At 43.7% G+C, this 14,733-nt stretch overlaps 1 protein-coding gene across 4 annotated transcripts in view; it reads left to right on the top strand.

The window, feature by feature from the left end:
• Ocln (occludin) overlaps positions 1 to 14,733 on the top strand; it is an 85,906-nt gene extending 71,173 nt beyond the window's left edge. For 2 of the 4 annotated variants that reach the window (XM_023704017.1, XM_023703946.1), the window contains 4 exons: positions 5,119 to 5,334; positions 8,347 to 8,518; positions 12,999 to 13,040; positions 14,413 to 14,733. In XM_023704017.1, coding sequence (XP_023559785.1) covers positions 5,119 to 5,334; positions 8,347 to 8,518; positions 12,999 to 13,040; positions 14,413 to 14,514 — 532 coding nt within the window. In that variant the 3' untranslated portion in view covers positions 14,515 to 14,733. The remainder of the gene's footprint in view (positions 1 to 5,118; positions 5,335 to 8,346; positions 8,519 to 12,998; positions 13,041 to 14,412) is intronic. The other 2 variants (XM_004623024.2, XM_023704051.1) reach the window with 2 other exon arrangements.

The raw sequence follows: 14,733 nt of genomic DNA, 5'->3' as shown, positions 1-14,733 counted from the left end.
GAGAGAGTGTATGGTGTGTGTGTGTGGCCAGCTCAGCCCACCAGGGGGCGGGGCTGGCTGGCATGTGGTGCTGGGGGATCGAACCGCCGTCCCTGATGCTTTGCTAAGCTTGTTCTAAGTAGGTGCTTTAGACCACTGAGCCATCTCTCCAGCCCCTCCCTTGCTGATTTAATTAAAAGGAATGGTTGTGTGGTGTGGTCTTTCTTTTCCTTTTTCTTTTGTCTTTTACTATAAGAATATGAAAAATGTAGTTCTGTGTGTTCCCTTTATATTTTTAGCTTTGAAGATTCATTCAGTGAGGGTAGAAGAAAGTTTCTGAGACAGTTAAGTGTGGTTTTCAGCCTCTTACCTGAGATTACTAGGTTGCATAGATAGAAGGGAAGGTTGCATGTTTATTAACACTGTCCACATACATAGGTTTCACTAGGCAGTTTGGGTTAGCCTTGAACTCACTTTGTAGCTACTCTGGCCTTGAACTCACAGCAATCCTCCTGCCTTAGCCTCCCAAGTGCTGGCTCACAGCCCTCTGCCACCACATCCAGCCCATATAGCTATTAATCTAGGAAATTTTCTGTGAGTTCTAGAATTCTTGTGCACTAGATCGTTTTTCATGGTTGTAACTGAATACCGAGGCGGGCTAGCTTTATACAGAAAGGAGGTTCATTACCTCACAGCTCTGGAGGTTTGTGGGACAGACTGGCCTGAGCTCAGCTTTGGTGAGGACCTCTTGATCCTCATAAGGTGTCAATGGCAAGGACGCCTGTGGAAGGAGAGGTCACACCTCAGAACTACAGCCAGGGTGGTTCCCAGATGGGGCTTGCTCTCTGAAAACAGTCCCTTCCTAGGGCAGCACTGGTGGTGGCGGAAAGCCCTCCCACTGCTCTTCTCCTCCTAAAGGGCGACGTTGCTCCGCACAGTGGCCATACCCAGGACCAAGCCTTCAGCACATACGTGCTTCCCGTCACACCCACACCACGGCTGTTGGCGTCTCCTGTCCTGGGCCAGATTCTCCACATTACAGGGGTGTGTGTGGCATGGGGAGGCCTCATAGTGAATGTGTACTGTTGTCTCCCACAAATCCACCTCCTCCCACCCTGAGGTAATCATTATTTTGATATCTATTGCCATGTGATAGTCTGATGTTGAACTTGATGCACAGTGGACTCCTATGCTAATTACTCTCAAGGTGTGGTTCCTTTTGCCTAGTGGCCTGTCTGATGCCGTAGATTTCTTTGGAACTGGGGATTGAACTCAGGCCCTTGTGCTTGCCAGGGAAGTGCTTATTCCACTGAGCCATCTCCCCAGTCCCCGGATGCCATAGATTTCTAGGCAGTTTTCCAGTTAGAATTAATCCTGCAACAAGAGACAGAAGAATTTCGTGAGGTTTATAAATCAAGTAGTAGAATGCTGCTGTACTTGGAGCCTTCAGGACAGGCTGGGTCTACTCTGTCAAATGGGGCCATTATTTGCTAACAGTAGGCTGGTCAGATGATCTGGTGGACATTTAGGCAAGTTCTTTGGGTTGGAGAAACCTAGTTTAAGCTAGTGTAAGCAAATAGAGAAATGTATTGGCTCCCACGAGGCTCAGAGCTGCAGCTAGTATGATCCAGAGACTCAGAAGAGCAGGCTCTTGCGTGTGGTCACTCAATGGGCTTTCTTCTCAGTAGAGCCCCGTGGGGGCAGGATGGCCATCTGCAGTCCCCAAGCTGCACCGCTGTTCCAGGCCACTGCTTGGAAGGTGAAATCTCCTTTTTGAAAGCTCATGTACCCAGAAGATCCTCACCAGCCCTTCCTGCTCATGGTCACCCATCTTCTTGTCCAGGAGAAGGAGCTCTCTGGTCAAACAGGCTCTGTGTACTCCCCAGTAATGGTAGCAGCCCCCAAGTGCTCTGTGTACATACAGCAGACATCTTTCTGGCTGTGGTGGTGCTGCTGGACACGTATTGTGTGTTTCTCTTCCAACACCAATACTGTGTGTCTTTGTAGGAGGATTCTTGAGAATCTGTTTTCAGTTTAGTAATTACCTTAGACACCTGTCATTTGCACAATAACTGAGTCAGGTGTTCCTGAGAATAAATACCAAGTCTGCATTCTCATGGAGGTTGCAAAACAAAGGCAGAAGAGCAGCCAGTGTGGGGAGCACCTGTGATCCCATCACTCTGGAGGCCGAGGCAGGAAGATTGCTGCAAGTCGGAGGCCAGTCTGGGTAACAGTGAGTTCAACACCAGCCTGAACTATATAGCAAGATTGGGTCTTAAAAAACAAAACAAGGGGCCTGGGAGATAGCTCAGTAGAATAAGCATGTGCCTGGCAAGCGCAAGGGCCTGAGTTCAATCCCTGGTTCCACCAAAACAAAAACAAAGGTGGGTGACAGTGTACAACCACCACACTAGGTCAGGCCAAGGCAGCAGCAGCAGAGGTGGGTGGAGGACAATGTGTGAGCAAAAGTGAGAACCTCTGGAGCTCAGAGAGCAGGCAAAGGTGAGGGTATCTAGGTGAGGAGAGGAGCCTCCTGGGAAGGGGGCTGGGAAACAGAGTGCTTACCTCTGCTGGCTTGGAGTAGGACTTGGCGCTAAAAGTCAGTTTGGAGGTTACTGAAACTACATGCACTCCCCAACTCCTAATTCATTATATGATTTTATTGCGGTGTTAGGGACGGAGCCCAGGTCCTTGTACATGCTAGGCAAGTGCTTTACCACTGAGCTGCACCCCTACCATAACAACTTTGAAGTACTTCTCTTGCTAAACACTGTTTCTTACTAGATCAACTGTGTACTGTGTGGTGTTTTAAAGGATATAGAAAGAGGAGAGATGTAAAATTTCCAAGGTAAAGATTTATCATACGAGTTCTTAAGTGTTTGAGTGACAGCAGAGAAGCAGAACTAAAAGAAAGTGGGGTAGAAACCTCATTGAGGATGACACAGAGAGGATCGGAAGCAGGGAGGATCCTCTGACCTAAGACTGGAAGGCTGAGATTTTATGGACTCTTGATAGGGGCAGAGCTTGAGGGGCAGGTTTAGTGACACCTAAGGAGCTGATCCGGTCTCCCTTGTGGAACAGAAAGGTATCTAGGACTGAGGTGGGGAAGAAAGAGGACATGGTTGTTGGGCAGATAAGCTGTTGTTTTGGGGATTCAGCTATGTTGGATCAGGGCCATGATAATTTAGCAGTTTGTACTGCTGGAACCTATCACCGGTATCTAATTCTGGCAAGAGGTTTGCCTTGGTTTCCCCCCACTCCCTTTTCTAATTTCAGTTGTCCTTTAGTTTATTCCCTTTGAGATCATCACTCTTCAGGCAGACTCACTGCATTCAGAAGGTTATGTTTTCAACTTCAAAGCAGTAAGCACAGTAGCTGGCAGCATGTCTAGGAACTTATTAATCATTGACTCAGGGAGAAAGTAACATTAACTTTCTAATGTTAGAAAGTAACATTAACTTCTAACAGAGGGAAAAAGTAATTTTCCCTCTGTTAGAAGTAACATTAACAGCACAAAAAGCCACTTATTACCTGAATAAGTTTAAAAAGAAAAAATAAATACAACTTTCACCCCCAACTACACATACCTTCCCCAAAATTTTGAGGCTCTACAAGAAATTAAGTGTGATTACTAACCTAAGACTGTGGAAATCAGTCTCTGGATCACCTGAAAAACAGTATGCCAGGGCTGGCCAAATAGCTCAGTGGATTAAAGTGCCTACAAGCAAGTGCAGGGACCGGGGGTTCAATCCCCAGGCCTGCTGTGCTGGCCTCACCCCAGGGCATGCTGAGATGGCAGTTGAAACTGGGTGTGGTGGTGTGTACCTGTAATCCCAGCTCTTGGGAGGCTGTAAACAGGAGAATCACTATGAGTCTGATCTAGTAGTGAGACCGTGAGCACCCTTATTCTCTAAAATAAAATCAACAAACAAAAAACCCCAGTATACCTAGTAGGTAAAGCTGAAGTTGATTTCTATAAGTTGGACATAGAAAGGGGGCAGGGAGCTATAGACATCTTTTCACAGTTTATTTGAATAGCAAGGCTCATACTTAGAAAATTTTAGCCTTTTTCTTTGGGCTTTTCATTTCTCTTCTTACCATTCTAGTACAGAAGAAAACAAACTGTCTCTGGTACTCGGAAATAATTTATACCTTCCCCAGCTCTTGGTGTTTTATTTCCGTGTTACTTTGTTTTCATGCTCACACTAAGAATGTTTATCTGATGCAATGTTAAATAAATAATTACACTAGAACAATGCTGTAATGTTAACCCATACATTTATTTTACATAGCTTCAAGATTCATGCAATTTTTAGAATACTAAATTCTTTCATCCTTTATACTACAAATTTTTAGTTTAGCTTTTTAGGTTTTTTATTTTATTCTATTTTATTTTTTTATTTTTTGGCAGAACCGGGGATTGAACTCAGGCCCTTGTGCTGGCCAGGCAGGCTCTTAGTCCACTGAGCCATCTCCCTGGCCCCTAGGTTTTTTATTTTTTAAACTTCTATCTTCAGATGAGAACTGATAGATGGTAGTCTAAAATTAATATTACAAAGCCCTTATCTCTTAGTCAGATAAGCTGCATCCTCTTCCCTGCATGGCATTCTGTGGAACTGGAAGAACCAGTTAAAAAGAATCATGGTTTTTGTTTTCCTGACAGCCTTTTGCAGAGTAAGCCTGGCACAATGCAGGTAAAGAACTCTGATAAGACAGCTTGAACTTCCTAAAATGAAATCTGAGATCCCTTGGCTTTGAAGTTCAAAACTGTTCCTCCCTGGAGTGCTGGGGGTGTAGTTCTGAGAATACCAAGTCCATGTGCTCATGGAGGTTGCAGAACAAAGGTGAAAGAGCAATGGGTGTGGTGTGGGGGCACCCAGGGCCTGGGTTCCATTGTCAGTACTGCGAAGAAAAAAAAAAGGCCTCCAATCAGAACTGGACAGCCACTTGTGTGCTGCATTAGAGAGTTCTGGGCTGGTGCATAAGGGAATGCAGGGAACTCTTGGACTCCTTGAGTGACCCTACCTGGGCGGAGATGTCTCTCTCTGGCTGCTTCTGGTTGCTGCCTTTTATCAGTACAGAGTGCTGGCAGAGCTGCTCCTGCTCCGTGATTACTGAACACTGCCCATGCTCTCTTAGGGTACCTGAAGTGGTGCAGGAGCTTCCGCTGACCTCCCCTGTGGATGACTTCCGGCAGCCTCGGTACAGTAGCACCAGTAACCTGGAGACACCTTCAAAGAGAGCTCCCGTGAAGGGAAAAGCAGGCAAGCCGAAGCGAGCAGAGCAGGACCACTATGAAACAGACTACACAACCGGCGGCGAGTCCTGCGATGAGCTGGAGGAGGACTGGATCAGGTAGTGCTCCTCTCCTCTGCCTCGAGCCCCTCGCACTTTGTTAGTAACTGACCAGCCAGCTTTGTGGTTGTTGCCTCTGAACCTGGGGCTGGTGGTGACTTCATTCTTCATCACCCAGGACTGGAGGAAGCTCATTGTGCTGTGTTGTTTCCACAGCATCCTTTTGTCATAAAGTTGGAAGCAGAGGGGATCTGTTTGGTGTAAGCATGTCTTTTGTGTACTTCAGCTTCCCATGAAATGGCTAACTACCATCACCAGTGCTCCTCTGCCAGAAGCAACCCACGAGGTTATTTAAACAAATATAAATATAGAGGAATTTTGTTCTATCAAATTGCCAGAGGAGTGTGCCAGGGCTTTCCTTCGGCAGTTACTCTTAAGCTTTCACAATAAAGCTGAGTTTCTTTCCATTTTTTTTTCTTTTTCAGACAGGGTCTGGCTACACAGTTCAGGCTGTCCTTGAGCTCATTTGTAGCCCAGGCTGGTCTAGAACACACAAGGGCCTCCTGCCTCAGCCTCTGAAGTTCTGGGATTACAGGCATGTGCCACCATGCCTGGCCAGAGAGTCTTTTAAAGTTTAATCCATAGAACTTGAGTAAACAATTCTGTAAACAACTGAGGTAACAGTTAGTGTCCTGGCCAAGGTTCAGTTCCTTTGTGTTACTGGTTTGTTCTGATCTGTCGCACGTGGGGGTGTGCTGTGTGGCCTTTTCATGCCTAAGTGTCTTGAGCACTGGGACACAGATCTGAAACCTTCCTGGTGTGAGTGGTGGTTAATCAAATCCTTCGATGGGGCTTGACAGCCCCATTCAGTGACATCCTGGAACCTCATCTTCCCTCTGCCAAAGACCTTTTGGCCTGCTTTAGACACCTGTCTGTAAACATACTTGTCTAATTTGTATCATGAAGGTTTTAACTGAAATCTCTGAGAAACCCTAAAGTTTTGTTTTCCTTTTGATCAAATCATGTATTCTTTTTCCCTCATTAAAATGAAGATATTGGGGGCTGGTGAGATGGCTCAGTGGTCTAAAGCACCAATTTAGAACCAGCTTAGTCAAAGCACAGGGATGGTGGTTCAATCCCCAGCACCACATGCCAGCCAGCCCCGCCCCCTGGTGGGCTGAGCTGGCCACACACACACACACACACACACACACACACAAATAAATAAAATTTAAAAAAAAATGAAGATATTAGGCCAGTTCTTAGATCTAAGTTTTGAAATTTCACATTGCTTTGAAGAATCTTGGTCCTGTGAAACTGTCAGAGTATTTTCTCAGTAGTTGTGGGTTAGTAGCATCGCCTTCTATGCAAGGAGTAGCTAATATATTCAGAGGAACAAGTGATACCGAATTCCAATTTTTCTTCATACTTTAATGACTTTTTAGGTTATTTCTGCAGTTAGCGTGTGTGCCAGGTCTGGTGCGGCAGGGCTTGTCAACCCAGCACCCTGGAGCTAAAGCAGGGCGTGGAGGGTCTGGCCTGGCCTGGGCAACTTAGCAGGACCCTGTCTAAAAAGGTTTTAAAGGCTAGAGGTGTAGCTCAGGGCAGAAGCCCTAAAGTTTTATCTGCAGGACCACATGCATGAATGAATGCAGGCATAGGGTTTTTTGTTTTTTAGAGAGGCTCTCCCTACATAGTTCTGTGTAGGCTGGCCTTCAATTTACTGTGTAGGGGCTGGTGAGATGGCTCAGTGGTCTAAAGCACCTACTTAGAACAAGCTAAGCTAAACAAAAGCACAGGGACCGCGGTTCAATCCCCAGCACCACATGCCAGCCAGCCCCGCCCCCTGGTGGGCTGAGCTGGCCACACATACACACACTAAATAAATAAATTAATTAATTAATTAAAAAAAATTTACTGTGTAACCCAAGTTGGCCTTAATCTCACAGTGATCCTCCTGCCGCACCCTCCCATGTGCTGGGGTTATAGGCGTGTGCCACCATTCCCAGCAGAAGCAGTGTTGTATATGTACCTTTCGTGTATGTGATAGAGGTTGAACCCAGGGCCTTGCCTATGCTAAGCACCTGCTGCACCACCAAGCTACATTCCCTAGCTCATATCTATACATTTTGAATGTCTGCTTTTATAATGAAATGACAAAATAAGCTATTTCCACTTAGGAAAAACAAGACGAAAAATAAATAAGCCACTCTGAAAACTGTAGGTAGGGACAGGAAACAGCCAGTGCTGGATTGTACAATCAAAACAAGTTTTGTGTTCCAGAATTCAACTAAAGATTGTAAATACAAGTACCCCATTACCATGTGATGTTGTGTTAGAAAATAAAGAGTTCTTATGACTTTGACCTTAAATTTTTTCTTTTTGTTTTTTGGTACCAGGGAGCGAACTTGGGACCTTGTTCTTACCAGGCAGGTGCTTATGCCATTGAGCTATATCTGTAGCCCTCTTAAATTTCATAAATCATTTTCAACTTGATTTCTGAAAGTTACGTGAAGTAGTTAAAAAGAATGAGAATGTGAGCAGTAACACAACAAATGTAATTCTTTGTATATATGAGGCAAGCACTCTGTCACTGAGCTACATCTGCAGCCCAAAGGCATAATTTGTTTTTTTGAGACAGATTTCTCTTAACGTAGTTCAGGCTGGCTTTGAACTTACGGACTGGCCTCAAACTCACAATGACCCTCCTGCCTCATCCTCCTGAGTGCTGGGAATACAGGCATGTGCCACCACACCCAGAAAAAGTAGAATCATTCTTAGTAGAAGTTATTTGTATCCTCCTTCCTTCCCCTAATCATCATCAGCAGCAGCAGCAGCATCACCACCACCACCATCACCACCACCACAACTAGAATGCCATATTCTACACTCCATCAGTTTTATAATCTTTGAAGAACACTGCATTAAATATCTGCTAAGGAGATACATATTTCTCAATTCTTTATGGGGGGGCTGCTGAGAATCAAACTCAAGACCTTTGTGTTTGCTGTGCGTGCAGGTGCTTGTGCCACTGAGCTATATTCTCAGCCCTTGTTCTCTCTTAATTCTTAGGGAGTATCCACCCATCACTTCAGATCAGCAAAGACAGCTCTATAAGAGAAACTTTGACAGTGGCCTTCAGGAATACAAGAGCTTACAAGCAGAACTTGATGAGATCAACAAAGAACTTTCTCGTTTAGATAAAGAATTGGACGACTATAGAGAAGAAAGTGAAGAGTACATGGTAAGCTCAAGCTTGATATTTGTGTGTTGCATAGAATTTGACTTTTCATCTATGTATCATTTACAATGATGTATAAAATTTTGCTAGTAAACCAGGAATGGTGGCACACACCTATAACCCCAGCACTTGGGAGACAGAGGCAAAGAATCACTACAAGTTTGAAGCCAGCCTAAACTATATAACAAGACCCTGCCTCAGAAAAAGAAAGTAAAAAAATTTTGATAGTTATCATAAAACTGTAACTTCAGAGCCAGGTGTGGTGGTGCACACCTGTAATCCCAGCATTCAGGAGGGTAAGAGAGGAGGATCATTGTGAGTTCAAGACCAACCTGGAACTATAAAATGAGCTCAAGGCCAGCCTGAACTGCATAGTGAGACCCTGTCTCAAAAAGACTGAATAAATAAATAAATAATAAAAAAATTGTGATTTCAAAATTCAAAGTATTTCCAAATTGCAACGTGTGTTAATAGAGTTGAGAATTATAAATGGTTGTCTCTCAATGTGTATCTATCGATTATTTTAAAATAGTCACACTAGAGCCAGCCAAATAGCTCAGTGGATTAAAGCACCTGCAAGCAGGCACAGGGCCTGGGTGTTTGATCCCCAGGCCTGCCATGCTGGCCTTGCCCCCAGGGCGTGCTGAGAGGGCAATTGAGACTGGGCGTGGTGGTGCAAGTGGCATGTGCCTGTAATCCCAGCTCTTGGAAGGCTGTAAACTGGCAGATCACTATGAGTCTGATCGAGTAGTGAGATCCTGAACACCCTGTAGACCCTTCCCTAAAATTAAAAAAAAAAAAAGCCCAAAAAACAAAACACTACTTTTCAATTGATAATAAGAACATTGTTCTTTATATAAAAAACTCAATAGAAAAAAAAAAAAACTCAATAGAGAAGCTATGCAGATGTACAGGACAGCATACTGCCCTCGATCCAGCCAGTGGAAAACCCTCAAAATACAATATGAAAGCCTTTGTGCAGGAGAGTATGTAGCACATAGAGGCTGCAGTTAAGAGCTTTACCTGTGAAAATAGCTGCACAGGGCTGGAGATAGCTCAGTGGATTAAAGCGCCTGCTTAGGTCCCACCCCCGGGGCACACAGAGACTGCAGTTGAGACTGGGTCTGGTGGTGTATGCCTGTAATCCCAGCACTTGGGAGGCTGAAAACAGGAGTGTCACTACGAGTCTGATCTCTGTAGTGAGACCCTGTAGACCCAGTACTAAATACAAAAAAAAAAAAAAAAAAAAGGGCCAGAGAGATGGCTCAGTGGAATAAGTGCTTCCCTGGCAAACACAAGGGCCTGAGTTCAATCCCCGGTTCCACCAAAAAAAAAAAAAAAAAAAGAAGAAAGACAGGAAGGAAAGAAATAGCTGCACAATTTTCAGTTTTATTGTTGTGCTGTGTTTTACTTATGAGAAGCCCCTGCGATCGACTTCGAAGAATTTCTCCTGCACCCAGTAGGAGCAGTGAGACACTGGCATTTTTGCAGGTTTTTGTTTTTTTTTTTTTTTCCAGAACCGAGGATTGAACTCAGGCTCTTGTGCTTGCCAGCGAAGCACTTATTCTACTGAGCCATCTCCCGGCCATTTTTGCAGTTTTGTACTTTTATCTGCTTCTCTGCTGACCTGCGGGCTGTGTGTATCTTTTGTTGCAGACCCACCCTGCCCGAGGACGTGGACTGCATTCCCGCTGGAGCCCGCTAGAGGGCTAGCCGGGCCCACAGCCCACTAGTGCCTGAAAAATGAACTGCCTTTGCTACTTTTTCCTCTCACTTCATATGTTTAGTGGAACATCATACTCATTTTATTAGCTACTCTGCAGGTTTAATTAAGGTGCTCTGCTTTTAGTTTTAAAATATTTGTTTCTTTGGTAGTTTATTTGTGGTATGTGGTTTCTGTATGATATATGATATTGTCATAACATTTTTTAACTTTTACTTTTTTTTTTATAATGATCCTCCTGTTTTTTTAAATTTATTTTATTTTATTTATTTATGTGTGTGGCCAGCTCAGCCCACCAGGGGGCAGGGCTGGCTGGCATGTGGTGCTGGGGATTGAACCCCGGTCCCTTGTGCTTTGCTAAGCTTGTTCTAAGTAGGTGCTTTAGACCACTGAGCCATCTCACCAGCCCCAGCTTTTACTTTTTAAGATAGAGCCTCATTATGTAGTCTCGGCTGGCCCTGGATTCCCTTGTGTAGCCTAGGCTGGCCTCCAACTCACGGCGATCCTCTTGCCTCTGACTCCTGAGTACTAAGATTACAGTGTGCACCACCACACCCGGCACCTTTTTTTGTTTTTAATTTTAGTTAATGTTTGGGGTTAAGGGTGGGTTAGGGGTTAAACAGAGAACTTCCACATTAAACTATATCCGAGAACTTCCACATTAAACTATATCCCCAGCTTTGTTTCAAGATAAAGCTTTGCTGAATTTTCCAGGCTAGGCTTAAACATGTGATCCTTCTGCTTCCGCCTCCTATAGTGCTGAGCTAACAGACATGAATGACTATGCTGGCTTTAGTTTACACATATTGGTCACTTATATCTTTGATGATGTAGAAGTGTTTGTTTTTCTTGTTTTTTGTATTTTAGGGAAGGGTCTTCAGGGTGTTCAGGGTCTCACTACTAGATTGGACTCGTAGTGATCCTCCTGTTTACAGCCTCCCAAGAGCTGGGATTATAGGAGCGTGCCTCTTGCGCCACATGCCCAGTCCACACCTGCTTGCAAGCACTTTGATCTGCTATTTGGCCAGCCCTAGAAGTGCTGATGTTAGAGAGACAGATAAAATCTTGTGTCTTCTAACCAAAAACATGTTTTTCTCTTTTGAGGGAAGGTCTCACTATGTAGCCAGGCTGTCCTCAAACTCACAGTGATCCTCCTTCCTCAGCATCTTAGGTGCTGGTATTACAGGTATGTGCCACCATGCCTGGCTTAAAAAACTTAATATTCTAAGAGAGAAACTGACGTCTGAACAACTTGGGCAATGTGACTGATGCTGTGTTCACATGAACTGTAGGAAGCATTATCTAATGCAGTACATGCGGAAGGCATAAAGTTGGCTGGACACGTGGAGACCTTGGGGATGCTTCACTGAGCAGTTACTGTTGAGAAGGTACAGGATTGTAGCCAGAAGGAAAACATGGTAGAAATCTTGAAGCATTAACATACCTAATTTTGTTTTTTAAGAATGATAAATGAAAGGGGCTAGGGAGATGGCTCAGTGGAATAAGCGCTTCCCTGGCAAGCGCAAGGGCCTGAGTTCAATCTCTGGTTCCGCACCAAAAAAAAAAAAAATATATATATATACATACATACATATATAAAGAATGATAAATGATGGTCACAGAGAATAGAAATGCAGGAAACTGCACGAGTAGAAAGTTAATGGGGAGCTGGACATGGTGGCACATGCCTGTAACCACAGAATTTGGAAGGCTGAGGCAGGAAGATCGCTTTGAGAGACCAGCCTGGGCTACAAAATAAGCTCAAGGCCAGTTTGAACTGCATAGGGAAACCCTGTCTCAAAAAGATAAAAAAAAAAAAAAAAAAAAAAAACCAACTTAGCCCACTGCTACAGTGGGATAAAGCCAGGTCAGTTCTGTGCTTTAGAAAAGACTTGTGATGTCATCGTGCATGTGGCCTGGCATGGGAGTAAAATAGGTAACAGAACAAATAGTTACCTGCCTATGTGATGGGAAGGAGAGATACAGTATGGGAAATGGCTATGCAATGACTCTTTGAGGCCATCCAGGTGGCCATAAGAGTTTTAAGAGCTTTACAAGGTCTAGACCCTTGTGTTTATACCAGAAACTGTCACTGTTGCCTACAAAGCACAACATCAAGAATGTTTTTTCTGGGCCGGGGAGATGGCTCAGTGGAATTAGTGCTTCCCTGGCAAGCGCTTATTCCACTGAGCCATCTCCCCGGCCCCAAGAATGTTAAAAAGAAAAAAAAAAAAAAATGTTAGCAGAGGCCAGGTGTAGAGGTGCATGCCTGTCTGTAATCCTAGCACTTGGGTGACTGAGACAGGATGATCATCAAGAGTTCGAGAGAAGCCTGGACTACAAAGTGAGCTCAAGGTCAGTGTGAACTGCATAGTAAAGAGATCTTGTCTCAGAAAGACCACACAGGGGCTGGGGAGATGGCTCAGTAGAATAAGCGCTTGCCTGGCAAGCACAAGGGCCTGAGTTCAATCCCTGGTTCCGAAAAAAAAAAAAAAAAAAAAGACCACACACACACACACACACACACACACACACACACACACAGAATGTTAGCATGGTGATGCATGCCTGTAATCCCAGCACTCAGAAGGCTTAGGAAGGAGGATTACTGTGAGTTTCAGACCAGTCTGGGCTACATAGTGAGTTCAGGGCCAAGCTTAATTACACAATGAGACTGTGCCTCAAAAACAAGACAAAATAAAGTGAATTATTATTCTTAGTGCTCCACTAAATATATTCCCTTGTGTTTCTCATTGATAGGCTGCTGCAGATGAATACAACAGACTAAAGCAAGTTAAACGAGTAAGTATCCTCGATTGCAAGATTCTTTTTTTTTTTTTTGGTGGAACCAGGGATTGAACTCAGTCCTCTGCGCTTGCCAGGAAAGCACTTATTCCACTGAGCCATCTCCCCGGCCCCAATTGCAAGATTCTTTTAGGAAGAATTTAGGTCTGTTTTTTATTTAACTTGTAGGATGGCTACGAATACTTATCACACAAAGTGATAAGTACAATCACTGATTATAGATAAAAGGTCCTATAATTTCAGTATAAACACTGTGAATAGTTGGAGCTTTAATTCCACATTTAGAGCTACAACCTATACTAATTTTCCAGAAAGTATTTTTTTAGCTTTTTTTTTTTTTTTTTGGAGACAGGGTCTCGCTGTGTAGTTCTGGCTGTTCTCAAACGTACCATGTAGCCCAGGCTGGCCTTGAACTCAAGGCAGCCGTCGTGTCTCATGCTTCAGAGTACTGGGATGTTAGGCATGCCCCATCATGCCTAGCCAAAAGTTTTTTGGTTTTTCTTAAAGTATATATTCAGAAAAGTGCAGAAATGAAATTGTATACTTGGCACATTTTCACAACATGACTGTGCACCTGTATTGCTGACACCAAGCCCAGAAAAAAGCAGTGTCCTTGTGTCCTAGCAATCCCATTTTACTCTCTCCAGTTCTTAGAGTTTTCTTGACATACATAAATGGAGTTTGTTGACCTTGACTTCATATTAATGGACTCACATAGCATGTATTTCATACGTGACTTTTTGGGTCCAGGATTATTTCTAAAATCCAGTCATGTTCTAGAATATAGTTGTGGTTCATTTATTTTTTTTGGTGTGAGGTGTTGTGTTTCATGAGTAAACATAAATTAGTATTCTGTAACCATCCACACACTTGATAGATGCAGCCTTCTGAGCAGGGTTGCAAGGCCAGTGGTCGTGTGTGTGCCCAGCTCAGGACATTCTGCCAGGCAGTGTCCCCAGGACTAGGCCAGTTTATAGGCCCTCAGTGTGAGCAGCGCCTGGTCCTCTGTGTTTTTGTGCTACCTGTCATATCAGTCATTATTGACCTACATTTTTTTTTAAGTATTAATTTTTTTCCTAAAACATTTTTAAAGATTTCTATATTAAATTTTTGTGAATTACAAACCATAATTTTAAATAAAAGTTTTTGTTTTGTTTTTTGGTGGAACCGGGGATTGAACTCAGGCCCTTGTGCTTGCCAGGCAAATGCGTATTCTACTGAGCTATCTTCCTGACCCCTAAATAAAAGTTTCAAAGAGGCATATAGTAAAATTTCGACTAAAGTTCCTTTTTTAAATTTACCTGTGCGTTCTCAGCGGAGCTATTTTAATTCACTTGAATTTCTGTGATTCATTTTCCCCCCTCTTTAGTCAGCAGATTACAGAAGTAAGAGGAATTACTGCAAACAACTGAAGAGCAAATTATCACACATCAAGAAGATGGTTGGGGACTATGATAGACAGAAAACATAGAGAGCAGATGCCACAGTGCTGGGACAGTGAAGGAGTCTGGGGTCTCAGTGATGTTCTCGCAAGGCAAACGACTGGACCAGGAAGCCAAAGCTTGGTTATCTTTGTTATCGTTACAGAGTTTTGGTAGCTTTTATATCATCAGTATTGCAGCATTTTATAGCTTTTGTTAATTAGTTGGGCTGAACACTCCAGTTAAAGATTTTGTGCTTAAACATTGGT

Source organism: Octodon degus, unplaced genomic scaffold (assembly GCF_000260255.1).
Source record: "Octodon degus isolate 3935 unplaced genomic scaffold, OctDeg1.0 scaffold00001, whole genome shotgun sequence".
NCBI lineage: Eukaryota > Metazoa > Chordata > Mammalia > Rodentia > Octodontidae > Octodon > Octodon degus.
The sequence above is the reverse complement of the archived record's forward strand: the minus strand, read 5'-3'. Positions and strand labels throughout refer to the sequence as shown.